The 26201-nt window shown below is 50.6% G+C and overlaps 6 protein-coding genes across 6 annotated transcripts; 3 read left to right on the top strand and 3 right to left on the bottom strand.

Moving 5' to 3' along the window:
* Nucleotides 1–444: 444 nt before the first annotated feature.
* VTN77DRAFT_4635 (uncharacterized protein) lies at nt 445–5000 on the top strand (the record flags this gene model as incomplete). Its single annotated transcript, XM_069420716.1, has 2 exons — nt 445–4638; nt 4722–5000. 2 exons carry the CDS (start codon nt 445–447, stop codon nt 4998–5000), a joined length of 4473 nt encoding a protein of 1490 aa, XP_069277597.1.
* Nucleotides 5001–6154: 1154 nt separating this feature from the next.
* Nucleotides 6155–8407, top strand: VTN77DRAFT_4634 (uncharacterized protein; the record flags this gene model as incomplete). Its single annotated transcript, XM_069420715.1, has 2 exons — nt 6155–7665; nt 7795–8407. The coding sequence occupies 2 exons, from the start codon at nt 6155–6157 to the stop codon at nt 8405–8407; spliced, it is 2124 nt and encodes a 707-aa protein (XP_069277596.1).
* A 1275-nt stretch (nt 8408–9682) lies between these two features.
* VTN77DRAFT_4633 (uncharacterized protein) lies at nt 9683–10449 on the top strand (the record flags this gene model as incomplete). The annotated part of the gene is made up of 2 exons (XM_069420714.1): nt 9683–10345; nt 10423–10449. The coding sequence occupies 2 exons, from the start codon at nt 9683–9685 to the stop codon at nt 10447–10449; spliced, it is 690 nt and encodes a 229-aa protein (XP_069277595.1).
* A 4059-nt stretch (nt 10450–14508) lies between these two features.
* VTN77DRAFT_4632 (uncharacterized protein) lies at nt 14509–15051 on the bottom strand (the record flags this gene model as incomplete). The annotated part of the gene is made up of 1 exon (XM_069420713.1): nt 14509–15051. One exon carries the CDS (start codon nt 15049–15051, stop codon nt 14509–14511), a length of 543 nt encoding a protein of 180 aa, XP_069277594.1.
* Nucleotides 15052–15388: 337 nt separating this feature from the next.
* VTN77DRAFT_4631 (uncharacterized protein) lies at nt 15389–15753 on the bottom strand (the record flags this gene model as incomplete). Its single annotated transcript, XM_069420712.1, has 2 exons — nt 15389–15395; nt 15461–15753. The coding sequence occupies 2 exons, from the start codon at nt 15751–15753 to the stop codon at nt 15389–15391; spliced, it is 300 nt and encodes a 99-aa protein (XP_069277593.1).
* Nucleotides 15754–19261: 3508 nt separating this feature from the next.
* On the bottom strand, nt 19262–25797 carry VTN77DRAFT_4630 (uncharacterized protein; the record flags this gene model as incomplete). The annotated part of the gene is made up of 8 exons (XM_069420711.1): nt 19262–19458; nt 19512–19661; nt 19718–22237; nt 22310–23969; nt 24067–24731; nt 24798–24892; nt 24970–25269; nt 25661–25797. 8 exons carry the CDS (start codon nt 25795–25797, stop codon nt 19262–19264), a joined length of 5724 nt encoding a protein of 1907 aa, XP_069277592.1.
* Nucleotides 25798–26201: the final 404 nt, after the last annotated feature.

Below are 26201 nucleotides of genomic sequence, written 5' to 3'. Positions count from 1 at the left end.
TTGGCCACGAGTCCAAAGATCCCAAGAATCCGCCCGAGCAGGAAGGCATCTGGGCTCTCGATACCGACCTCGATCACATGGAAGGGATCGTCAGTGAACCTCGGCCTCTGTCGCCCACCGATCCGGGTGGTGGAATCTTTGACGGCGCCGTTCCGGCAGAAGACGTGGCGAGGGAAGGCGTGCCTGTCGGGCACTGGGATGCTCCTGAAAGTTGGCAGGTGAAGAAACACGGCGATGATATTATTCGCTCTCTTCCGCAATTCGACGACGAGATCGATTCCGGCGCGCAAGATGACGGGTTGATGTATTTCATCCGTGTCTTCCGCATCGATTCCACCTTCGCCACTCTTTCGGCACCGCTTAACGCGACCGTGGCCGACATCCTTGTCTTGCNTCGGTCGGAAGTCCTTCTTGCAGGATGACCTGGGCAACTATGAGATCGTCATGCGTAAGAATGATTTGTCGCGACAACTGGAACACGGTGAGCGGCCGATTTTGATGCAAAAGCGGCTGCTCGAACAGGTGGGCTACCAGGCAAGGGATAAGATCGAAGATATCGGACGCGAGGATCACAGCTATCTTTGCCGGTTTATCTTCCTCCCGACCAAACTGAGCGGTTATGCCAGTCTGGAGAATGATCCGGGATTCAACAAGAGTCAGAAATTCAGTCATGTTGATCTTCAAGGCCGCAGCTTGGTCACCATCCCGATCACCCTGTACAAAAGGGCGTCCGAAATCATTTCTTTGAATCTATCGCGGAATCTCGCGTTGGATGTCCCGTCGGACTTCATCCAGAGCTGTATCAACTTGCGCGAAATCAAGTTCATGAGCAATGAGGCGTGGCGCCTGCCGCCCAGCATCAGTTTGGCGACGCGACTGACCTACCTGGATGTCTCCAACAATCGGCTGGAGCAGTTGACCCACTCCAATCTGGATCAACTGAAGGGACTGGTCAGCATCAAGATGGCGAACAACAAGCTCTCCTCCTTGCCCCCCTATTTTGGCAAGTTTGCGTCCCTGCGGAGCCTGAACCTGTCGTCCAACAGTTTCCAGGTCTTCCCTGAGTTCCTCTGCGATCTTCCCAGCCTGGTCGACCTCGATATCAGCTTCAACAGCATCCGCGAACTTCCTAATATCGGTCGACTCAAGACGTTGGAGCGGCTGTGGGTGAACAACAACATGCTCTCCGGGCCGCTGGACCCGTCGTTCCAAAACCTGACGAGCATCAAAGAGATCGATGCGCGGTTCAATTCCATCACCAACGTCGACAGCGTAATGCACCTTCCCCGTCTGGAACAGTTATTCTTGGGTCACAACGCGGTGACCAAGTTCAAAGGCTCCTTTCCTAAGTTACGGACCCTGGTCTTAGATCACTGTCCCATCACCCAGTTTGAGCTGGACGGTCCGGTCCTCACCCTCACCACTCTCAATATCGCATCCGCCAAACTCGTCCAGTTCAAAGACGCCATCTTTGACTACCTCCCGAATTTGACCAAACTGATATTGGACAAGAACCATTTCTCATCTCTCTCACCGCACATTGGCAAGCTCCGGAAGCTGGAATATTTAAGCATCATCAAGAATCCTCTCTCCTCGTTGCCCCCCACGATCGGGTGTCTGACGGAGCTAAAGTATCTGAATCTCAGAGAATGCAATCTGAGCAAGTTGCCCTCGGAGATTTGGTTTTGTCTCAAATTAGAGACTCTTAACGTGTCCTCGAACATTCTCGATAGCTTCCCCAAATACACGGGTCAGCCACCTCTACCACCAGGCGAACAGCAGCAGCAGCAGAACCCGACGCCGGCATCGACACCAGGCGTTTCCAGCTCTCCGAGTTACGAGAACCTCGGTGCCCAGGAGGACGGGAATCCACGACGATCCAGCCAGACGTCCGCTGGACTTCTCAGCGTCGGCAGCTCCCCTGCCCCGGCGGGCCGGAATAATTCAGTCGCTTCCAATTCCTCCTCTGGAGGACGAAAGGCGTCGACCCCGTCGCGCGCTCACACCGAACCATCGAGCTCGTCCAGGAAAGACTCAAACTTCTCCCAAAGAGTGGCGACCACCTTCTCCGGTTCGTTAAGGAACTTGTACCTAGCAGATAATCGCTTGGAGGACGACATATTCCGTGAATTGTATCAGCTGCCGGAGTTGCGTGTGCTCAACCTTTCCTACAATGAATTGACTGAGATACCGCAAGGATTGCTGAAGCGCTGGCCACACCTCTCAGATCTCTATCTCTCTGGCAATGAGCTCACTGCACTGCCGTCAGATGACCTTGAGGAGACCAGCAGTCTCAGGACCCTCCATATCAACGCGAATCGGTTCCAGGTTCTTCCAGCCGAACTCTGCAAGGTCACTAAGCTTGCTATCCTGGACGTTGGCAGCAATTCGTTGAAATACAACGTCTCCAACTGGCCGTATGATTGGAACTGGAACTGGAATCGCAATTTGAAATACTTGAACTTTTCCGGCAACAAGCGATTGGAGATCAAGCCCAATATAGCCGCCTTGGGACCTGCCGCAGTCAACGGAACGGATCTCACCGGTTTCAATTCTCTTACCCACCTTCGGATCCTGGGCTTGATGGATGTCACGCTCACCATCAAGACGATCCCGGAAGAAACAGAAGATCGGCGTGTCAGAACGTCGGCCTCGCTCGCAGGGTCATTAGCGTACGGCATGGCAGACTACCTGGGCAAAAATGAACACCTCTCCATCATTGACATGATGGTGCCGCGGTTGCGGTCGGACAACATGGATACCCTCGTGGGTCTCTTTGATGGCCAAGCCCACTCGAGCGGAGGTTCAAAAGTTGCCAAATTCCTCCACGAGAACTTCACGTCAACCTTTGTGGGTGAGTTGAAGAAATTGCGTGCGGATGAGACCCCTCTTGATGCCCTGCGGCGAACTTTCCTCGGTCTCAACAAGGACATGGCTGCGGCTGCGTACAAATCCATCGACGACAAGGATGTTCGTCACAATACTCGAGGTTCGGCTGCCGCGAAACTGTTGAATCAAGACGACATTCAGTCCGGAGGTGTCGCCACGGTGCTATACTTGAGAGACATGGACTTGTATGTTGCCAATGTTGGCGACGCTCAGGCACTCCTGGTCAAGTCTGATGGATCCCGGAAGCAGCTGACCTGCACTCATGATCCTGCGGAGTCCCATGAACGGGCACGGATTCGAGCGGCCGGAGGATTCGTCTCCCGAAATGGGAAGCTGAATGACATCCTCCCCGTGTCGCGGGCTTTCGGATATTTCCAATTGATGCCAGCCGTGATCGCTGCACCGCATACGGCCCATTTCACCTTGACGGAACAGGATGAGATGATCATCATGGCATCCCGGGAAGTTTGGGACTACGTCACGCCGGACTTAGTTGTCGACGTTGCCCGGGCGGAACGGAGAGACTTGATGATTGCAGCTCAGAAGATTCGCGATCTGGCCATCGCTTTCGGTGCATCGAACAAACTCATGGTGATGATTCTTGGAGTTAGCGACCTGAAGAAGCGTGAACGGTTCAAGTTCCGGGGTCCAAGTCTTTCCATGGGGCCGTCTTCTTTCCCTGAAGACGCGATTGTGCCCAGCGTCAAACGCACCAAGAAACCCCGCGACGGTCCGGGAGATTCCAGGCTTGCCCGTTTCGATTATGTGGACGCTCCCATTGGGGAGCTTGCCATCATCTTCACTGATATCAAGAAATCAACGGCCCTCTGGGAGACGTGTCCCGATGCGATGCGGTCCGCTATCCAGATCCACAACGATATCTTGCGTCGGCAGATTGGTATCGTTGGGGGCTACGAAGTCAAAACGGAAGGAGATGCGTTCATGGTGGCATTTTCCACAAGCACCGCCGCCCTGCTATGGTGTTTCAACTGTCAGCTTGCGCTGCTGGAGGCTGAATGGCCAACTGAGATTCTGGAACAGCCCCAGTGTAAGGAATGGTATGATCAGGACGAGAACTTGATCTTCCGCGGCTTGTCGGTTCGGATGGGTATCCACTGGGGAGAACCGGTGTGTGAGAAGGACCCGGTCACGAATCGCATGGATTACTTCGGTCCGATGGTTAACCGTGCGTCGCGTATTTCGGCCGTTGCTGACGGCGGACAAATCTTTGTGTCGTCCGACTTTATGAGCGAGCTGCAGCGGACCCTTGAAGCGTACGCCGACAGTGAGCGTACGCCGTCTGCCGGGTCCTCTTCCAGTGACTATATGGGAGACACGTTTCAGAACGTCCGTCGGGAACTCCAGCAACTCAATAGCCAGGGTTTTGTGATCAAAGACCAGGGAGAGCGGAAGCTGAAAGGTCTCGAAAACCCTGAACCCGTCTATCTCGTTTATCCTCATTCTCTGTCTGGCCGGATTGCGGCGCTAGAGGATGTCCACCCTGCCGACAGCCCCATTCCCGCCACGATAGCGAGACATTCGCAGCTCGAGATCGACACGGATTTGATCTGGCGTCTGTGGGAAGTCACCCTCCGGCTGGAGAGTCTGTGTAGCTCTCTGGAAAACCGTGGTCAAGCCCATCTCAACAAACCGAATCATACTCTGTTCAACGCGCTCAAAAAGGGCGGTGGAGAGCTTGCCGACTCTGCTGTTCTGAGCCTGATTGATCAGCAGGTCACACGTATTGAGGTATGTTCTCTTCTTTTGATCTTCCATGCACGGCTTGACACTTCTGAGCAAGATCGGCTGACAATCTTTGTTCTACTTCACAGGCATGTGTCAACACTCTTGCGGTGCGCCACATGATGCGTCCTTTCAAACCAGGCGATACGTTGAAGGACCACGCAATCCCTATGAGCGACCTCCTGTTGCAACTCCAGACCCAGCTGGCGGAGTTCAAGGCGCTCAAAGAACAACTCGGGGTTGGCGAGGGTGGCCTTCCTGCGGTGAATGTGACGACGCCACCAACGCCAGAGCCTGGGCCGAGCAGGGTCAATTCGTTGCCCTCGTCTCCTGGACACTTGAGTCCGTCTGCCTCCCCCAGGCTCTAAGAGACTCTGCGAGCTCCAAGTATGAAGAATTGAATTGTGGGGCGCGTCTTTTGTTTCCTTCGACCCATTCCATATCTTCCGGGTCTTCTCCTTTCCATCACTGGCTGGTTCCTGATGGAACCAAAGATAACACCACCTAATGGAGTCCTTTTGCAGGAGTGGTGGTTATATACAGTTTCTAATTGTTTCTTTTCCCTTTCCTTTTTTTTTACCCTCGGGTTTCTCGCGCACTTGAGGGCTTTTGCAGTTACGAGGACCACGGGTTTTGCATGGCAGGACTGGAGCGTGTTGAGTGTAGTTACTTTGTTTTCTACGCATGGCTGACGCCTTCTTGGGATCGGTTTGGCGCGGGAAGCATTCATTTCTTGTGGGTGGCCATGGTCAGGGACGGCCTACCGTGATCTGTATCTATTATGATGTTGTTCATCTTCTCGCTTATATCTATTAATTACATATATCTTAGTATATATTTAATATGATATAATTTGAAGATTTTCTCACAATCAGACTGTGCAATGTATCTCTTCGGAAGACATAATCGAGACATAATCGAACCGAGTAATTCGCTTGCCTCCATCGCATTATGTAGGACTGTAACAGGTGTGTGGCTGTGTTGTGACAAACTGTGGCTGGTGCAAAAGCATCATGTGATATGGCTGTCTGCCGCGCTGTTTACTGACGTCGTTGACCAACTTCCGTTCACCTCTCTCTCCTCTTCGATCATCTCATCTCTCAGTTGCCCATCTGTCTTTTCCAATTCGGAGGGAAATTCCCACTAATTCCACAGCCTTGAATCATTATCTCTCCAAGAAACCACAGTGGTGGTTTGGGTAGTTAGGCGTCGAGTGTGGTCCCACTGCGCTGCCTGCTTAGCCCACTTGTTGCCCTGGATACCGCGTTTGCCTTTGATGTTTCCTTTTCAGCCCAAGCGAGTTGCTGCACGGTGATTAAATTGTTATCGTGTCTGACTTTTCTATCATTGAAGTAAAAAAAAAATCATTGCAGCTATCAATACCAGCTGTGACGTTCAGGTTGCAGTCTTCTCGCGTCGCATGCTGAAGACCAGGTGACAATTTCCCACGATCGTGCTGTGCTGTGCATTCTGCCGATTAGAAGACAGATACGTCGCGCAGCTGCACAGCGACCGCATCACCATGGCTCTCGCCAACGGCTTGGATGACCTGGATTACCTATCGCCCGACTTTGACCTCAACAGTCTCACAGTTCCCCGTCTTCGTGCGATTCTAGTCAGCCACGATGTCCCTTACCCGGCCTCGGCCAAGAAGGCCCAGCTCATCCGCATCCTGGAGGAGGAAATCCTGCCCAAGGCTAAAAAGTTGCTGATGGAGCGCGAGCGAGTCCGACGGACCAGTGCAGGCATTACCGATATGAGCCGGCCTACGACCGCTACGAACGACGATGATGGCAATGATAGGGAATCCATGCCGCCGCCACCGACTCCGTCCACCACATCAACAGCGAGACGAGGCCGCTCCAGGCCAAGTACGCGGGCTTCTACAGCAGACACTGAAGAGAGCATCGTCCCACCTACTCCAGGTTCGACGAGGAGACGCCCCGCCCGGGCCAAACATATGGAGACCGGGGAGGATACTATCTCTACACCGTCAGTCGCAGACGCTACTCCTCGGACAAGGTCCACGGCAAGGAAATTGCGGATGAGCGAGGCCATACCGTCGACAGAAGCCACCGAACCATCTCCAAGCATCAAGACGGAGAGTCGAGACGGGAGTGTGTTCACCGATGAAAATCCTTTCCAGAGCGGAAGCTCGCCCACCTCGTGGGACCAGACGCCCCGCGCCAGGACTCTGAGTGGAGACCGGAAACCGAGGAGCTCTCCGACCGTGGCCAAGGAAGAGAGGCTGAAGAGGACGTCGGAGGTACCAGTGAAGGTCAAGCAGGAAGACGATTTCACAAAGTCCACATTCGACTTCCCAGTCCCCCGCGGGAGAACGCCTTCTCCAAAGGTAAAAGAAGAATGGGAGGATGAGGAGGTCCCCGCCGGCGAAGAGTTCACGCCCGAGGAGCAATTGGCTTTGGAGACGGAAGCAGCGCAAACTCGTGACGCTGTTGCTGCTCGACGTCGATCTCAGAAGCAGAGCAGGGCTTCCCGGGCGGGTCCTTGGATAGTGATCCTCTCGCTACTCATCGGGTTTGGTGTCTGGTGGCGGAAGGAGAAGATCGAGATTGGATTCTGCGGGGTGGGAAAGCCTCACTGGTCGCTGGTGGACACGAATGTGCCGGACTGGGTTGATATATTGGAACCGCAATGTGAGCCTTGTCCGCCGCACGCATTCTGCTATCCTGAATTCGAGGTGCAGTGCGAGCGTGACTTCATCCTCAAGCCGCATCCGCTCTCTCTGGGTGGGTTGGTGCCTCTGGTGCCGACGTGCGAACCGGACAGCGAAAAGGCGCGTCGCGTCAAAGCCGTGGCGGACCGGGCGGTGGAAGAATTGAGGGATCGCCGTGCCAGATACGAATGCGGGGACGGACAAGAAGTGAAATCGGCTGCGATCAGCGAGCCGGAACTGAAGCAGGCGATGGCGAAGAAGAAGCGGAAAGGAATGAGCGATGCGGAATTTGATGATCTGTGGAAAGGAGCGATTGGCGAGATTGTTGCACGGGAGGAGGTTACGAGTCAGCAGGGGTAGGTTGCGTCAGTCTTCTTTATTTTTGCTGTAGCATGTAGAGTCTTGTAGTTATTTTCTTTCTTCGACATGGCAACTGGTTCTGACATGGGTATGCGACACTAACAGAGCACACCACGCATTGACAGACCTTCCTCCGTCCTCATCCTCTCGTCCACCTCTCTCGCGCGTCTCCCGATCGGCTGCGCCCTCCGCCGCCACCTCCGACTATCTCTCCTCGCATATCGACTCCCTCTTTCAATTCTAGTCGTCAGCATGTTGGCTCTGGCATACGTCCGCAGACAGATCCAGGCGCGTCGGTCGGACATCGCCCGGGTCCCTGAGCTGGTGAGCACCACCCTCGACCGTCTCTCGACGCAGGCGGCGTTGTATGCCCGTGGAGAGGCTCCGGAGCCGTGGATCCCCATCGGGCAGCTGCGCGATGATGTCTTGCGCTCGGAGCTTCGTGGCAGTCGGCGCGAGGAGCTCTGGAAGCGGGTGCGGAGTGTGGTGGAAGGCAATGCCAACGTGCGGGCAGCCGTTCGGGAGGGCCGGGGGGGAGAAGTTTCCCGGGTCTGGGAATGGATCGGCGGGATTGGCGGCCATCTGGATGCTGTGCGTCGGGAGAGTGGCCACGTTCGATTCTCCCAGTCGCAGTCGCCTGGCGAGGCTGCTTCGGAGGACCGTGGTGAATCTGGTGATAAAGGCGCTCAGAGTCCGAGGGAGTCGCGGAAGTGGAATGAAGGACGGCCCATTTATTGATCTATTTCTTGTACTCTATTTGGTTTTGGTTTTGGTTTGGTTTGTTCTGGCTGTACATATATTGATTCCACTGGACGATGTATTCATTCCTGTACTATGTTTACTTCTATCATGCTTTTTTATCTTATCCAGGACGGTCTTCCAATGGGTTCTTGAGTACAATACAAACCCTCAATTGGTCTATATCTTCAGTGGCTTGACATGGCTTGATTCAGCATGTATCAGAATGAACGCCTTATCTATTCTTTCGCTCTGTAGACCTTGTCTGATCGGGCCGATGAACGATCGGAATATTGTGCCGAATCGGGATTCGACTCGGGCCGACAGACACCGGTGGACCACATCCGTTCGTCCTGTTCCAAGGTTCCTCCGTGGATTATTATTGCGCCGTCGATCGATCCATCAATTCAGGAATTCTGTCATCTCGTTGCCTGTTGACAATCTAATCTCCGTATTATTATTCCTTATTTTGCTACGACCCTTACTCGTGAATTAATCAGTTCACGTCCACAAACGCATACATGCCGCCTTCCGACTGATCGGATCGTCGTCCTCCCTGCACTAAATATATACCAACTTACCTTGGTAGCTAGGTAAATTGCCTACCTAGGTCCACAGTACACGGCCCACGGCCACAGCCACGGGTATTCTGATCCACCTATTAGCTGGAATTTATTAATCCATCACAGTTCACAATAGTGAACTGCTCCACCTGACCTGGTGGATCCCCACGAGTCCACCACGACGGATTTTCATCTGCCGGACTGATAAGCTATTTCCAGTAAGGGAGATTTTTGCAGGGATCTTTTTTTTCCTTTTTGCTTTTCCTCCTTCTCCTTTTCGCTTTGTCTTTGTTATTTGTCTGTTTGTCGCTCTTCTTCTACTATTATTGTTTATTGTTATTTATCGGTCTCTTGCTGCTGGCAGAGTACCTACCTTACCCGATAGAGGAAGAATAACAGTTAATAAAAAAGATTTCCAGCGCAGAGAGGGAAGATATATTTCGTCATAGTGCATACAGATACGGACAGACAAACCGGAAGAGAGAAGGACATACCTACCTACCTCTACACCACAAACCGTCTCAAATAAGATACCTAAATAATGTTCAGCCTTCCCAGAGTCTGCTCCCGACTTCGGCTGGCGGCACAACACAGAGGCCTACAAGGCCTAGCTCAGGGCCTGTCGAGTCGCGCTTCAACGCCAGCAGCATCACAATATCAATGTCAACCCCTTCGATATGGCCGATCATCATTGTTGAATCAACAGCGATGCATGGCCTCAGCTGCAGTTGACCATCCATCACCATCGTCAGTGTCATCGACGACAACCCAACCCGCCAACAACGACACCAACACAGACAAGTCTACGGAGGCAGCAAACATCGACACGCTAATCTCCACGCATCCCCTCGCGCAATCCCTCCGCCGCAACCCCTCCTTCCAGGAAATCCGCCCAACACTCGCTATCCCCCCGTTGCTGCGCCCCTCGCATCTGGTGGCCGGCACCCTCTCCGGCACCGGCCGCATCACCGTCGCGCCATACATGTGGTTCTCCCGGTCGAGCCGACGGATCGTCGCCATGATTCACCTGGGCAGCGCCGTGTGTGGCCATCCGGGATTTATCCACGGCGGGCTGATGGCTGTCCTTTTCGACGAGGTGTTTGCGCGCGTCGCCTGTCCGTGTCTGCCGAAGGGGATTGCTGTCACGGCGAATTTGAACGTCGACTTTCGCAGCCCGGGACATCCGGATCGGTTGTATGTGCTCCAGGCGAGGACGGTGGAGGTTGAGGGGCGCAAGGCCTGGGTTGAGGGGTCGTTGGAGATGTTGCCGGAGCAGCAGCTGAAGCAAGAGCAGAAGACCGATGATTCAGCTTCATCCCCGCCTGTGCTAGTTGCCGAGGCGAAAGCGCTGTTTATTGAGCCTAAGTTTGCGGAGGTACGTTTATATACATATAACCGAGACTGACTAGCTGATTAACTGTTGACTGACGACTGACTGACCTTCTGTAACAGTCCATGCCGACACTCTACAAATCTTAAGGGAAAAAAAAAACAGAAGAAGAAGAAGAAGAAAAATCCCAAAAGACCCTCACTTGCATTCGCCTTTCGATTATTCAGTATTAGCGACCAAGGAATGACGATATGACAAATTGCATAGATAGATAGACTCTTGATTGTACATACATACATCATACATAATCCTTCTTATATAGGCTCGTTACACTGCTTTGCTGTACTGTACATAGCCATTGCCATGGGAATAGATAGTTGAAATAGACAGGGTAGATTTTGTTGTTGCAGAGGAATATTTAGCAATGATATATATATATATATATATATATATCGATAAAGAAAGAAAAAAACAGAAGAAGAAATCCCTAAACATATGTGATACTGCATGAGAATTCATAAAGTTAGTTGGTGTCAGCACCTATGAGTGACTCTATGCAGAAGTGCTCTCACATATGAAAAGCAAGCAAGCAAGTACATACCTGAAACAAACGAAGGAGATAATAGAAGCTGGTCAACTACATAAGCTTTTATGGTTAAAAATCAGCCTATCTTCCTCATTTTTATTTCTTCATCTTTTTCTAATCATCATCATCACTATGTTCTTCTTATATTATCTATCCTAGGAGTTCTGATCCTGGTTCTGGTTCAATAAATCAAACAAAAGGCTATAGACTATTATATTATTATTATTATTATTATTTCTCTTAATAGGTTAACCCATGTGATATGAGCCTAGAGCCTCCCTACCTCAGGCTCTATTAGGTCATATCTTTCTTTCCTCCTGCTACTTACTACCATGGTACTTCATTTGTGAGATGTAAATTTATGAGTGATTTAAAAAAGTCATTTTCTTTGAAAGGCCTTTTATTAGGAAGGCATTCTTTTTTATGGAGTCTCTTCTTTGTCGATAAAAGGCATTCTTTATAATGCTTTTCTCTTCTCTTCTCTCTCTCTCTCACTCTCTCTCTCTTTTTTTCTTTTTTCTTTCTTTTTTTTTTTTGAAACCTGGTCAACCATATAAAGTATTTTAAAATCCTCTTCTCTATAAAATAAATATAAAGCCGATTAACTATACAAAGTTTTTTTTTCCTCCTCTTTTAAATTATAAAGCTATAAATCGAAATATATAAGCCTACAAAGTTACAAGAACCATCCAATCTAAAGAGAAACCTTCAATGTCGAAAAGAAACCTGTAAAGTCAAACCATTCCAAAAAAAAAACTATACTTAGAGTGCATAAGAACCTATAAGATTGCAAGAATCTGCAAAACTGTTGCGAGAAGCACTGTGAGAATGGTTGAAACTGCGAGGACCACAGACCTAAGAGGCAGACCTAGGACGTACTGTAACGGGAAATTACATGACACTTCGCTGCAGGGTATAGAACATCATCATCATAGCCATAGATAGTTACGAATAAAAACCAACTTCTTGCCAGCGGTATAGCCCTTTTGGGGCTGGATATATACCCTATTCTTGTCTATGGTTTAAGGTATCCTATCCTGCCAGCAGAGAGTTCTCTTTTCTTTACTTAGGGAGTTCTCTGTGCCTCCCAGGGTTCTAGGGAGGTTTTCTATACATATGCTTTTACTGGAAATCAGGTCACTGAAGGCTTAGAGAGAGCAACTCAGTAATGCCCCTTTTTACAAAAGCTATCACCAAGGTTGAGACGCTTTTGGAAGAGGACCACCAGCTCTACCTTCTCTGACCCTTGGCCTGCTCTCTTGATCGAAAGGAGCATTCGGATTCGTGCTGTTTTAGTGCATAGAAAGGTGGTTTGGAGCCAAGTTAGCTAGGGGAAAAAAAGGAGTCAGTTTTATAAGTTATTTTCTTATGACTGAGTTAGCTACTAGGGGGTGTTAGAATTAAACGCCCTAGTCTGTAAGCAAGTTACCCATTTAGGAAGTTAATCAAGCTTCACGAGTTTCGATCAAGGGTATGTTGTACATACATTAGTACCTAAGAAGAGTCCTAGGTAGTGGTATACCATCTTACCCATCAACTAAGTAAATTAAATACCTGTGAAACTACTATCAAAGAGAAGATCTCATTTGGTTGCTAACTTGCTAAAAGCAAAAACTAAAGGAAAGAAAGAAGGACTAAGTATATAAGGAAAGAAGAGGTTCTTATACCCTAGATAGTTCTCTTATTCTATTAGTCCCTTCCTACTACTCTTCCCCTATCTTAGAAAATCTCCTTCTCCTCCTAGTTAGACTCTTCTATTAATGACCAGCTATCCTCTTCTATCTCTAGAAGTTCTCTTGTAGACCTGGAGATTTCTGCTACCAAGTCTTCCTATCCAACCTTTGTAACCCAGTCAAGCAGGGCTGTCACAATACCCAAGACAAAGGAAGGAGATGGATACTGATCAGCTACTGTGTTTTTTTTTTTTTGGCTATACAAATCAGCCTGTCTTCTCTCGTTTTCTTCATCTTTTTTTCCATAATTATCACAGTATCTTCATGGAATATTAGGAGTTCTAGTTCTAGTCAAATCTATACTATTTTGTTGTTTCTGCGACAAAAAAAAATGGGAAGAAAGAAAGATAGCGACGTAAAAGAAAAAAGAAAAAGAAAAAAAGAAAAACAAAGAAATTCCCAATAATTGTATCTAATACCTATGTTCGACAACTCATCAAGTTAGTCTTTCTACCTGCAGATATCTACACTGAAGCCCTATTCAAATAAATAGAGAGACAGTGACTTACCAAAAGTTTCCAGCTTCAGCCCATTATTTTCCTGCAAAACCTGCATCTCCAGACCCAGTTTATTTAAAAAAAATATTATATATAGAGGGTAATTTTAAAGTATATTTTTAGGCAGAAAATTACTCAAATCATTTCTCATATATAGAAGATCTTTTTACTTAAAGCCTATATAAGAACTATTTTTTGGGGTAAAGTTGAAAGAAATTTCTTAAGAAATTTATATCTAAAAGTTTAACCCCGTAGTATTAATTATTTTAAATAAAAATTAGGGAGTAAACAATGAGACGGTTAGCGGGGCGCCGGAAACGGTCACTGGCCAACCACGCCCTCACTGGCTGCCCTGTCGGGTGCGATCCTCTTGATCCAGGTTCAGTACAGTAATGTCATGTCCTCTTTGGGCATGGTGTGCCATCTTGCTGCTTTGGAAGGTTTGTGGCTGCCCAGCATAAGCATATAAACCCCAGTGTGTCCCTCAAACCGAATTACCTTTCGTCCTTCGTTTTTCTCCCACGATGTCTCCCCGTGTCTGGCGTCGCCTTTCAGCGATCTGCTACCCTACATCCCGTCCCATGGAATAGCTGAAACATGACCAGCCGCAAATAATCCTACGGACTGTCCGTACAGGTGCATGGACGGACGTACCACCGAAGTCGCAGCCGTTGTACTAAGGGCTCGAGAGGGCGGCAGCTTTCCGAAACACTTGAGACTTTTACGACTTTTATGATACAGAGGACTGGGAGCAAATAAGGAATACAAACCACAACGACGCCGAGAAATGAAACTGGAAAAGCAGCAAAAAGGCCGCCAGCAAGGAGAAAAAAAGAAAAAAAAAGCATGTCAAAGGTCATATGCAAGCAACAGAGGCCGCACTCCCTCATTGCCGGGCACTGTCAGAATCTGTAAGGAAAGGATCTTTGCCTTGCGTCTATTCCATCCGCACCGAGGACTTTCACAAGTTGAACGGCCAAGGAAATAACGGAAGACACCAGACAGTGAGATAAAGCGGGATCAATATAAAGCAGCACATAAACATTGCCGAAATGACTGAAGTGAAAGGTAATCTGATTGATAAGAACGAACAAGGCACATAAACGGATATCCATGAGGTTTTGGCGTGAAATCCCACTCTTCCCTTCGAAGAAGCTGGAGATCTGTCAAACTGCGGGTTCATGTTCGTCAAAACTCGAAGTGATGAACCACAGAAAGGAAGCATGGTGCACCTGCACTGTATGGCGATCGAAAAAATCACTGCGACAGCGTTCATGTAACTCCGCTCTAACGTAGAAGATATCAGGTCCGTGTAAAACAAGGTGATCTGTCCATCCCAACATGTGATCTCTACCAACAATGACAGCCACAATGCGGGAGCTAAGTAGATCACTACACAGGGATTGGCAGGCGCTGGTGAAGTGCAGATTGCTCATTTTCAGGTAGACGCTGTAACCACTCGAAAATGGCTCTAACACGGCGTACAGTGGCATCACGATCAAGAGCGGTCTCTTTTGCATCATCGTCATCATCGTCGTCAAAGCCCTCTCGTGCTTCGGCGGCCCCACTCATCCCTGCGATCCTCTGTAAATGCCACTGCATTTCGAGTAGGGGCCAGCTTGGCAGCGGCAGTTTGTCAGGATCAGTCGTAGTCAGAGAAAAAACATCCCCTGAAGCGATAGACCTGTATTCCGGCTCACCATTCGCCTTATAGGTGCCTGTTGGGATTGGCAAACCACGTCCCCCGTAATCGTACAACCCCCGAGATGTTGCTGGCTCTGTGAGAAGATCGATCTCTTCTGTCTCATGGGAGGGTTTCGACTGCCAATGAAATTCGACTTTTAGCGCTTTGCGATCGGCAGAAATCTCTATAGGTCGCAGCGCGAAACGACCAGCTCCCCAGAGAGCATGTGGATGCTTATCAAGACTGATCATATTAAAGCAACCGTCCTTTGGGATCTTCAAGTTCTGTGGATCACTGAAGATCTCCTTTTTCCACTGTTCGACGCGGTCCTCTTCCTAGAACAATCCAAGAATATCCCAGAATCTACCAACTGCTCTTGGTTCACGCCCAGACGCGTTTATAAGGCAATCTGGATAGATATGCGCAGCATCTGGTTCCTCCCATCCAGTAAGCACGCATTTGTCATCGTCCCGCTTTTTGCACTTTGAAGTCATTAGCAGAGTCCACCCCAGATTTGTGAAAATCGACGAACATTACGGCTCGCTGTGCTCGAGCGATCTGTGCCGGAGGTTGTAGTCTTACTCGCACTTAGATTCTGCAGCCCTGATGAGTCAGCTCAGGAATACTTTCTCGATGAGCAAGAGGATGTACAAAACTCACATCGGTCTATCGGCCGAATCACAATCCTTAATAGTCGGTTCCAGGCAGAGTTGCGCCATTTTAGCATTGGGGGCCTGTTTCGCAATAAGGACCATCTCTTCTAGTTTGGATACTTCGGAGACCTGACAAAAGGCCCAAAATGGAGGTGGCACCTGCTCTCTACCTAATTTTTCTTTCAAAACCGCTTTCAGTTGATGTAGAACTGCCGTTCGCCTCTCTGAACGCTCATTCCAGCACTCGTTGTCGATATCAGACGAGGGCACCTTCGAGGGCGCCGACTGAGAAGCCATCATGTCGACAAAACAAGTGGAGTGGGATACGGTTAGCAACGTCAATCTACATAGCTAGACGACGGTATTCAGAGAGCTCAAGAGGGAAGTAGCAACATGAAGTGGTAGATTCTATGACGAAGGAGCAAAGTTTCCGATAGCAGGCTGTCGTGCTAAACCTGATTAAGCTGCAACACGACTGCCTGCATATTCCGTTGATTTGAGCAAACTTCTATACTGTCAGAATTCTGTACATAATAAGGCTCCCCTTTCTATTTCTCCTTCTCTTTTTTCCTTTCCTTAGCTTGGAATATCCAATGACAAGCCACTGTTGGGGTGCGTTGATACCTAGCATTTGAGCAATTACGTCACACCGATGTGCCCCACACCCTTACCTCAGCTAGCTAAAATGTTTTTCAGCTCCGACACTAAATCGTATCAGGTTTAGATAAGGCTAGCGCATCCTCGCGCGAAAGATATCCAAGTAAGATCCGTGTAGAATTCCGAGATCGCGAAGATTTTGAATAGAGCAAATAATTCAACCTGGAGACGACAATCACAATCATCTTCTATATAGAGGATTAGATGGACGTGTTTATTTCTTATTCAAGGCGTTTCAAACTACCTAATTGTGGCCCGACTCTACAACAAGTGTTGATATCACATACAATGTTATAATACCTATTTTATCTCTATGCTGTGTACGGTGAGATTCCTTAAGGTTTTGGAGGTTTTTCCTTAGGGATTGGCCTCTTATGGCCTAGTGCTATGGAGTCAATATAGAATTATGATTTCACCTGGCCTTCTTACATAAGGATGGCACATGTATATTAGACTGTTGAGAGCATGCATAGTCTCAGAATGAAAAACGCTCTATAAAATGGCAGGATTATTATTATAATACCTATTGCTATGCCGCCCACCCATAGCGGCCAGTGGTAAATCCCATCGCACACATGCATTGTGCTCATAATTGAATAGCCATTTAAACAATAACTACGGCAACCTGCTTAATCACTAAGCCGCCATCCTGGCTGAAATAAGCCTGGACACTCTCTTCCAGCGTGCTCTGCACAGCCAGCGGCCAGGTACATTGCCTTGAAGATATCGATCCACCATTCTGGGCTGATTTGGACGCGAGCACGTTGGATCCGCTCAACACCGAGTCCACGCGCACTGCGACCGTGTTGGTGACATCGCTGGAGATTTTGTTGGCCATGGTCTCCATATAGTCTCGACGAGGTAGGTCGTCTATGGCTTGCATCGGGGACGTCAAGCCGTGCCGCGTCTACCAGATCGGCAAGCACATCGCACGCATCAGCGACCCCAACATCCTGGTCGTGAACGGCGGCTTCTGCGCATTCTTGCAGGAACAAATCATGGACTTCTGGGCCAGGATATCCTCGCCATGATAGACAGCCTTGCCAACCGGACAGATGACGTCTGTGGCAACTGTGGCAGCGTTCCCGTAACCTTCCCTGCCGGCATTAGGCAACTCCACCAATCCGTCTAACGGCATCTTGACGATCAATTTGTGAGCAATTCCCACAAACCGTACCCAACTGGTCTTTGCTAGAGGTTTTGCTATGAGAGAAACCAGAGGGGTTGGTTAATTCAGGAAGGAGACGGACAGTGGATCGATCGGATTGGATTCATTGAACTAGAGGTCATAACAGGATGGATAACACAAGGGTCAGTGGTGTATAACTGCATTATTTGTGCTTCCAATTTTCGGGAACTGCTTCGTCACTTGGTCCTTTTATGTATGATAGCAATTTAGCTGCAGCTTGAAATCCAGTCAACCATCGTAGTGTCACACACGCTGGGGATTCGAAGCCAGTCAACTCCATCTTGTGAGGAAAATCTGCTAGCCCTGTTTTTCCCTGTCCCTAGCTGAACTAGGATGACGCTCTCAGCTTTGTCCACATGTAGCTCAACTAATGTCCAATTTTCGCGCTCGGATGTGTTTGGCTTGCTTGCTTGCGCAGCCCTCCATGTCACTTGTCCACGTTTCTGCGAGGATCTTCTCCAAGTTACACGTGTATTCTTCTGAGACATACTGTACGAGGGTCAGAGTAATAACTACCATTAATAGCCAGGGCATCGTTGTTCCTGTCTCTCGAGTCCTTATACCAGAGTTCGGGCAGTAGAGCTCAACCAGGACAAGGACAAGATACGGACCCATTAGAGCTTCGAAAATTGCTCCTACTCGTCAGAAATAAGCTATTCCAGTACTATTTTTTTTTAGTCCTCGCTCACAAAGGGATAACATGAAAATCTTTCGTGTTACCAGCATCGAACTTAGCATAAATAGTGGCCGTGCTATTTGCTGTGCCCGGATCGTGGATAATTGTTGTGCAATCTCCATGTGGGCTCTCGAGTCACAAGAACGCGCAGCGCATTTATTTACATGAGAAATCAGACTGGCATGTCGGGGTACCGTCAACGAGGATACACCCAAAATCGGCGTACTGTGTTGGCTGTTGGAGATAGTTACTTGATGGTCTTGGTTCGTCATGGATGCTTACGACATTCGTCTCTTTGTCGCGAGTACATGGCCAGTACTTGTCGTCCCATAGACGTCGGTCGAGAAAGACACCAAGTGTTAAGACCAGCGCAGATTTCAAGATTGAAGAATCCTGGTGTCTGGATGTCATTTTTGAACATTTGGTCAGTCTTATTGCTACCTCTGGACGGGTCCAGCATCCGATACCCATTCCGGTTCACCTCTTGAGGTGCGTGGCGTCACGGCCAGTTAGCGAGATGCCAAAAGCGGCGTCAGGTGAGGCCATTTCTCGCGGCGTGCTAACCGTCTGATCGTAAAAGGGAGAAATCGAAGTTTAAAATATATAGGTTTTGCGGGAAAATAGGCTAAAGCCGGAAACTTTTGACATAGTACTATAACTATTGACGAAGACGACAGAATTTGACTAGACTAGAACTCCTAGTAATTATGACATGAAGAAACAAAGAAAAATATTAAGACGATGTTCCATCTTCCTTTAAAAGGAAAGGTCTTGGGTATTTGCTTGGTTCATAGGTGAGATCACTATCACCTACAAGAAAAGGGAGAAATGGGGAAGAGAGAGACAGGGATAGATGGGAAAGGAAGAGAAAAAAACGAAAGAGAAATTCCTAATATCTATTACGTTCGAGAGCTCATCAAATTAGTGCTCTACAGCAGATACAGCAAAGCCTATTCAAATAAATACAGACAAACAGCAACTATCATTTGTCGAACTGCTAAGACAAATTGCTAGAATAATCTGATTGACATGTCTAGCCGAATTACACTATCCGAATTACTATCCGAATTACTACACTGACAACGCAACCTGGCGACTACCTCAAGCACAGCCTGTTAAATTGCATCCCGCCCGAAACCGAAACCTGCCATTAATGCCATCCATACAACCTTTCATTCTGCTGGGTATGTGATTATGATGAAGAAGTATGACCATGTACCAAGCACTAAGATTGAGTATAGAATAATCGACGACAAGACAAATAGCAATATCTAGATCTGACGTGATCATGACAGGTGGAATGCTCCCTGTCCCTCCCGAATCGCCGTCAGCAGACGCTCGCGCAATACCTCCAAACTGCTGTAATCCGGCAGCTTGAGATAGTTCACGCAAGTCATCACACTCGGCAAGTAGTCATCCGGCGTGTACGGAGGTTCACTGGGACGGCAGACCACGGTGAACATGGGCGTGAGACTCTTGAAACCTGTTGATCGTTAGCAACAACTCACAAACTAAAAACATGCTTGCTGAACATACCTCCAATCGGAAGCTTGGGGCTCCCCGTGACAAATTGCAGAAAGTCGCGGCGTTGCTGCGGCGTGAACTCGCTCATTGTTTGCAGCAGATTGCGCACGCTCTTGCTGTCCATGTTGAAGCCGTGGTCTGCTTTGATCGAGTCCATGAGGGCTAAAAAGGGTTAGCGAGCTCGGACATACGAAAATCAAACGATGGGGGAGACAAACTTTCTATCGACCAGTCCTCCTCAACCCGGCCAAACAGCATGACAAGTTCATTCGGGGTAAACGCTCGGAGCGCCGAGTACGGGAACACCTGAGAGAAGCCAGTTCGGAAGGCTTCAATCTGCCGCCGCACCCCACTTCCCAAGGTCATGTCGATGACTCGATCCACATAAACATCGACATTGTCGATCGTCACCGCAATGTTCGACCCGTTCGGAATCAATTCAATCGACGGATACCCGGGCAAAGTAAAGTCCAGTCCCAGGTCCTCCACGCGGACGCCATCGATTTCGATCTTCTGGATAGCTCGCGACTTTTTATCCGCTGACAGCGACACATCCTCAGTAATCTTCTTCTTCGCATTGGCGAATCGCTTCAGCAGGAGCAGAGAATTCGCCAGATCCTGATCGACTGCCCTCACGGTGCCCAAGGTCGGGGTGACGGAGGTTGTGCCCACGCGGAAGAAGGTGGGGTTGAAGTTGATGTCGATGATCCTCGAATCCAGCATGGACCGCGCAACGAATTTGCCAAGCGTCTTGAACAGCTGGAGTTGCTTCTTACCGGACTCCGACGCAGCCTGCTCGTCGCTCATGGGCGCCGGGAAGAGACCGTGTTTGCCGAACGCGTATTCGTCCTCCTCATTCGAGTCGTTCTCCCGCCAGATCTTGAGCTTCTTCTTGGAAAACTCCTTGGATACGGTCGAATAGAACTCCAGCGTCGGACCCAGACCGGTTCCGACTTCTTCAAAGTACTCAACTTCGAGGATGCTGGGCGAGGATCCGTATAACTCCATCACCTTCATCGCGGATTCCAAGATGCGCGATCGGGAGATGCGGACCTTCTGTCGTTGAAGGCGGCCCAGGAACGGACGGTCATCTCGGCGCTGATCACGGCGACTATCTTCTCCCGATTGAGAGTTCTGCCACCGCATCATCGACCGGGAATACCCAAACGCCGTTGACTGCAGGAACAGGTGCCGTGTTTCGAACGGGAAAAGGAACGGGAACTCGCGAGCAAGATCCTCACTCCAGCTCGGGAGACAGCTACTGGCGACAATCAACGGCTCCTCCAGCTGTCGGTTGAGTTTTGCCGTGAGTTTGGTGTTGATGAACTGCGCCAACGGTTCGGGCTTGATGGCAACCAGTTCGTTGCTCTCGGCCAGGAGATCGTCCAGGTGAGCATTCATCTCGTGAAGAACTCGCAACAGTTGGAGGATGGATGCCGTAACGGGGTCCTTGCTGAGAGACTGAGGCAGGCCCGTCTTCTCATCCCTGGTCGTCGAAGGCTCCGACACACCCGTGCTCAGTGACGAAGGCTCTGCTGGTGGCGGCCCGGGAACGCGCTTGAATTTAACCGTGTGGACCGCAGACCAGACGTTCCTTCCAGTGGGGTCTTCCCCATGTTCCCGACTATGATGAATAGCTCGATAGACTGTAGTGTCGTTGGTGATGGGTTCACCCCCGTCCATACTGAATTCGATATGCCAGTCCTGCGGAACCGAGGCCATCGCCGCTGCATAGGAAGAAAATGGTCGTCCCGCCGTCGCTAACGAGTTGCCCTCGCCCGTGGAAGGATGTCCTGTGCTTGGTGTCGACGAAGAACCCTTAGACTGAGACTGTGACTGGGACGGGGTTGCAACGCGGGTCCCGTCGTCCTTGCGAGCGGTTACTTTACCAGTCGATGCAACTTCCATGTTGACTGCGCTGGGCTCCGGAGCGTTGTCATCGGAGAGATCCTCCTCGAGATCGTCCACAATGGCATTAAGCTCCTCCTCCTCCTCGTCATTCTCTTCACCTTCGTCTTCCTCGTCCTCTTCCTCCTCACTGAGCTGCTTCTCATCTGCACATTCCAAGGGCCGATCGTCATGCTGGTCTTCTTCACCCAAGTTGGAAGGCTGATGACGGCTTGACCGTCGGGTTCCTACCCTTCGTTCCCGGGTCCCAGCTGTAGTAGTAGTAGTGGTAGTAGTAGTAGATCGCTGAGCGGGTAGAGACGTTCGCAAGTTGCTGGAAGTACGGTCATTTTGGGTAGTCGTTTCGGTGCGAGACGAAGGAAGAGCTGGGATGGAAGAGTCGCCGTGGCTCCCACCAGGAGCATCCCGCAGCCGACCGGCGCCGGCAAGATGGGAGAGAAGGGCATCTCGGTTTCGCGATGGTCTTGGCCGATCGGACAGGCTAATCCTGGGACGCAGGAAGTCATCTAACGACTTGAAAGTGGCAATGGCATGGATGGAGACCATGATATTCTTGTATGGACGAGGAATATCGGAGTCGTCATCGGCCACGAGCCGGAGCCGCACTTGCTTGCTGAGCATGTGGGTGGCGTTGCTGCGCGTATTTTCCAGCGAGTTATTACTGACGGTGATCACCTCGAAATGTTCCGTCCTGCTGAGGAGATCGTGTAATTTCCGAATCAGGACGCTGAACGGCGTAGAGGACGAGGTCTGGCTTCGGGCCTTGTCTGAGACGGTCGAACCCATAAAAGCTTGCAGGAAGGCAGTGCGGGCATCGCGAGCTGGCGGAGCTAAATAATAATAACATCGGAGGTTAGTGATCAAATTACTGGACAAATTGTTTGGGGAACGACTTATCGCACATTCGAGATTGCCAAAGACATTCACGAGGACGTTGATAATTCCCGAGTTGAGCAACTCCGAACTAGTGATGCTTTCGATTGCATCGCCATCGAAGTAGGAAGCCAGCTTCCCAAATAAGGCCACTCCGTCGCGGTTGCCATCACCAAGATAGCAATCCTCAATATCGGCAGCAAGACTCTGCAGGTCTTTCAGGATGGCAGAGGCTCTGTCCCGCATGCTCTTACTACCTTGGCTTCGTTCATAGAGTTGGAGGAAGGCCCTGGCGTGACGGACAACACTGTCGTTCACAGAAGCATCCATGGACTGATATAATGGACGAGGAGCCGAGAAGGACGAGGAGCTCTCAGAGTCGGACATGCCATCATTCTCCTCTTCATCGTCATCATCCTCTCCTTCGCGATCATCGTCATCTTCGTGGTCCTCGTCCTCGTCCTCATCCGCACTACTGTCCCTCTTGGTGGCTGGGTCTTCGCTCGTGGCCCGGGAATCGGAGTGTCCAACATCTTGATCGGGCATGCTAACGTCGTCACCGGTCGTGGCCGATGGGGAGTGAGCCCGCTTTTCAGTCGACAGGGGCTTCTCGGCTAAGGCCATTATCTCCGAGATCACGCCCTCCCGGTGAAATTGATATTGATAAATGTCTTGCAGCTTCTCAAACAATAGTTCGGCACACTGGAGGGCCAAGGCGACGAGCGACGGGTGGTCTTTCTGGGACAGGATAGCTGCCAGGAAAGAGGCGTACGGAACGTTGCGGAGAGCATCTTCAATCACCCCGGCATCAAGGTTCTGAAGCATCTTGAGCTGGGCCGTCAGAACCTTCTGTCGAACCCCCTGGTTGACCGTACTAGAGTAGGCGTCCGTCAGAGTGGGCAAGAGAATCATAGCAAAGCGCTTGAGCTCTGCCTTGCAGTCGCCAAGGAGGTTTCGTCTTGTCTCTGCCATCTCCTTGGCCCTGGCAGATCGGTGAATAGCACTGAAATGTCTGTCCATACTAACGGTCAAAAGACCATCGAGCCCTGGAAGAGGGTCGGCGCGACCGGGAGTGCTGGGAAGGAGCTCGCAGATCACGTTCAGCGTTTCAAAAACCTGTTCCCTCGGGCGGTGAATCAACGCTTGCATGATGACCACATTGTCGATCTTGACCGTGTTGTTGTCGACATCACGGGGCGCCGAAACCCCCGTCAGGATCTGATAGAGGGTATCCACCACATCCATCTTGAGCAGTTCCACTGACAGACGGGGGCTGGCCTGAGCGACGATCCCCAGAACTCGGAGGAATTGGGTGTGGATATGTGGCCCAATCAGATTCGTGGTCCCAGGCAGCAGCAGACGAAGGATGGCCTTGAGCATGGCGGGCTCAATGAGCTCCTCCAGCTTGTCGGGCTTGTGTTTGAAGCTCTCGACGATGCGGGACACGCACAGGCAGCCCTGTTCGACTACCTTCTGATCGCTGCTGGAGAGGACATTTAGTAAGGTCGGCATGACATCCTTGACCACGGGGAACGAGTCGCTAGGGAGGCTCCGACAGCAATTGGCCGCGGTCGTGACGGCAGTGCGCTGGGTGCTGGTAGGAAAGAAGTCCAAATAGGTCAGGCAGGCAGTGAGACCGCCTTCTCGGACAATCGACGCGGGGAAATCGACGGAGATCTTTGCCAGAGTCTATCGCGAGAATCAGTATATTGCTCCTCCGAGACAGTAGTGTCGTAATTAAGGAAACGTAGATAAAAGAAACCCGAGAACATAGGAAATGACTTACACTCAACGCTTGTTCTGCCAAGTCGATGAACTGAATGTCGAGTAGCTTCTGGCATAGAACTGGGACCGCTCCACCGTAGACGACGTTAGCCACGGATCCTCGGAGAGCTTCCATCAAGTTGGCCAAGCACCGACAAGCGAGGAGCATGATCTCAGGGTTCTCTTCTCCCGTCTCGCTAGGCTGCATGAGCGTCACCAGTTCCTTCACATACGGATCGGGGGAGAATTGGCCAGAGAGATTATCTTCGTTTGATACGAGAAGCAGATCGGACAGCTCTTGCAAGGCGATCAATTGCATGGAAGGATCCTCCTTCATCCTCAGATTGGTCAGAATGTCGCGTAAACGGGACGAGACACCTGACATCATGCCGCTGAGGGCCCGGAGCGTGCTCTGCAGGCCCAAAGGACTCCGCGATCCAAAGAGCCCACTGCGGAACGGGTCTCCATCATCGTCATCCATGAGACCTGACGGATTGGTACCATCGTTGCTGTCACTGGGTGGCGAAGATCCGCTCTCTTCCTCTTCCTCCCTGGGTGGTTCCCGTTCACTCTGATCCTCGTCGGCATCCCTCATTACGACGTCTGGACTTTGCTGCTTAGGCGAACGCTTCTTCTGTCGTCGTGGGGGAGGAGATTGTGTGGTCGGAGGATCTATCGGAGCGCGACCTGAAGAGTCAGAAACCATTCTGCCCGGTCCAGTTCCACGAGCGAATGGAGGGTAATGGTCCTGACCTTGAGTCGTCTTGCCATTCCTACTCGACTTTCGCCTTGCTGTCGAGGAAGATACTGGGGCTCTGGAGGTCTCATCGGAGGGACGTGACGACGAACTGGTAAATCACTGTTGTCAGCTTTTTATCATCCTCTTTTACGTGGGGGTTAAGGAAACAACAGAAGGTAGACATACCCAGGTTGTGACATTGCGGGACGGTTTCGAGAGCCCCGCCGCGGACCAGCAGCGGGAGCAGAAGCAGAAGTAGTGACAGCGGCTAGATGAGCCGGGGCTGCAGTCCGCTGTCTCTTTGCTCTTCTGGGAGGGGAAGACGAAGGAGGCTGTTCTGGTTCGTCGTGAGGCCGGTCACGTCGTACAGCAGCTTTGCGTTTCCGAGACGGAGGAGGACCAGCAGCGGCAGTGGCTGAGATAGCTCCCGCGTTGGCAGACGACGATGCGGTCTCTGCTGCGTGTCTCGCAGCGGAGCGAGTACTTCTGGGAGACATGAGTAGATGTTCTTCGAACTGATCGGTGGCGGGGTGAGATGGAGAATGGAGAGGTGAAGACGAGCTCATCAAACAGAAGGGACCGAGGGAGTCATGGATCTTGCTGAGGGGATATGCAGAGGAGGGGGACAAAGAGCAGAAAGGAGGGTAGTTGCCAGGAGAGCAAGGGGAACAGAAGGAAGGAGACGAAAGCAGCAGGAGCTGGAAAGGGAATCACGGATGGTGAAGTCACTGAGGGGAGGCAGCTGCCACCCGTGGAAGAGCACGGTAGTCCCCCCAAGTGTCTTGTGGATGAACCTGAATAATCCTCCGCGGCAGACGAAAAGTGTATGGAATGGGTGACTGGAGAGATGGACGGAGGCAGATATTTTAATGCATACCTCAGTGAAGGACTGGCGGCGGTGATGGACTGGGGCGGTCCCGCAGACGAGGACGGGGAGGAAAAAGCCGACAGAGAGGAAGGAGGGAAAGCCTCAAGCGAGTCCTGGTGGTCGACAGCGGCCGTTCGTCTGGCCATAAGTGAGTGAGCTCGGTGAAGTCGCTCGTCGTCGTCACCGTCAGCCCGAACCCGCCATCCGCAGCTCTTCAGGCGCCGGACCGGGGCAGGACGGGCAGAGCAACAAACGTCGGCGCGAGAGACGAAGAGAGAGGGAGCGGAATGGCCGTGCAGTTATCGGGAGGCTGATAGCTGCGATGGAATCGGACCGTGGAGGTGGCTGGGGTGGATGAGGCGAAATAGGATGGTTGACGATGGAGATGGTGAGGTGGACTCCTCGTCTATCTAGGCTGCCCGAGCCCTCAGGCAGTTCGGAGAGCGCGAGATGGCGGAAGTGCAACAAACCACTGCTACCGCCACCCGGCTGCGTGTCCTCAGGCACACGATGAGCTTCCAGAGCTGCTGTCTGCAGATTCTTTGATGCG

The sequence above is a fragment of the Rasamsonia byssochlamydoides genome (assembly GCF_041956645.1).
Source record: "Rasamsonia byssochlamydoides strain NRRL 3658 unplaced genomic scaffold VTN77scaffold_32, whole genome shotgun sequence".
In the NCBI taxonomy this organism is placed as follows: domain Eukaryota; kingdom Fungi; phylum Ascomycota; class Eurotiomycetes; order Eurotiales; family Trichocomaceae; genus Rasamsonia; species Rasamsonia byssochlamydoides.
This window is presented reverse-complemented; position numbering and strand designations above follow the sequence as displayed.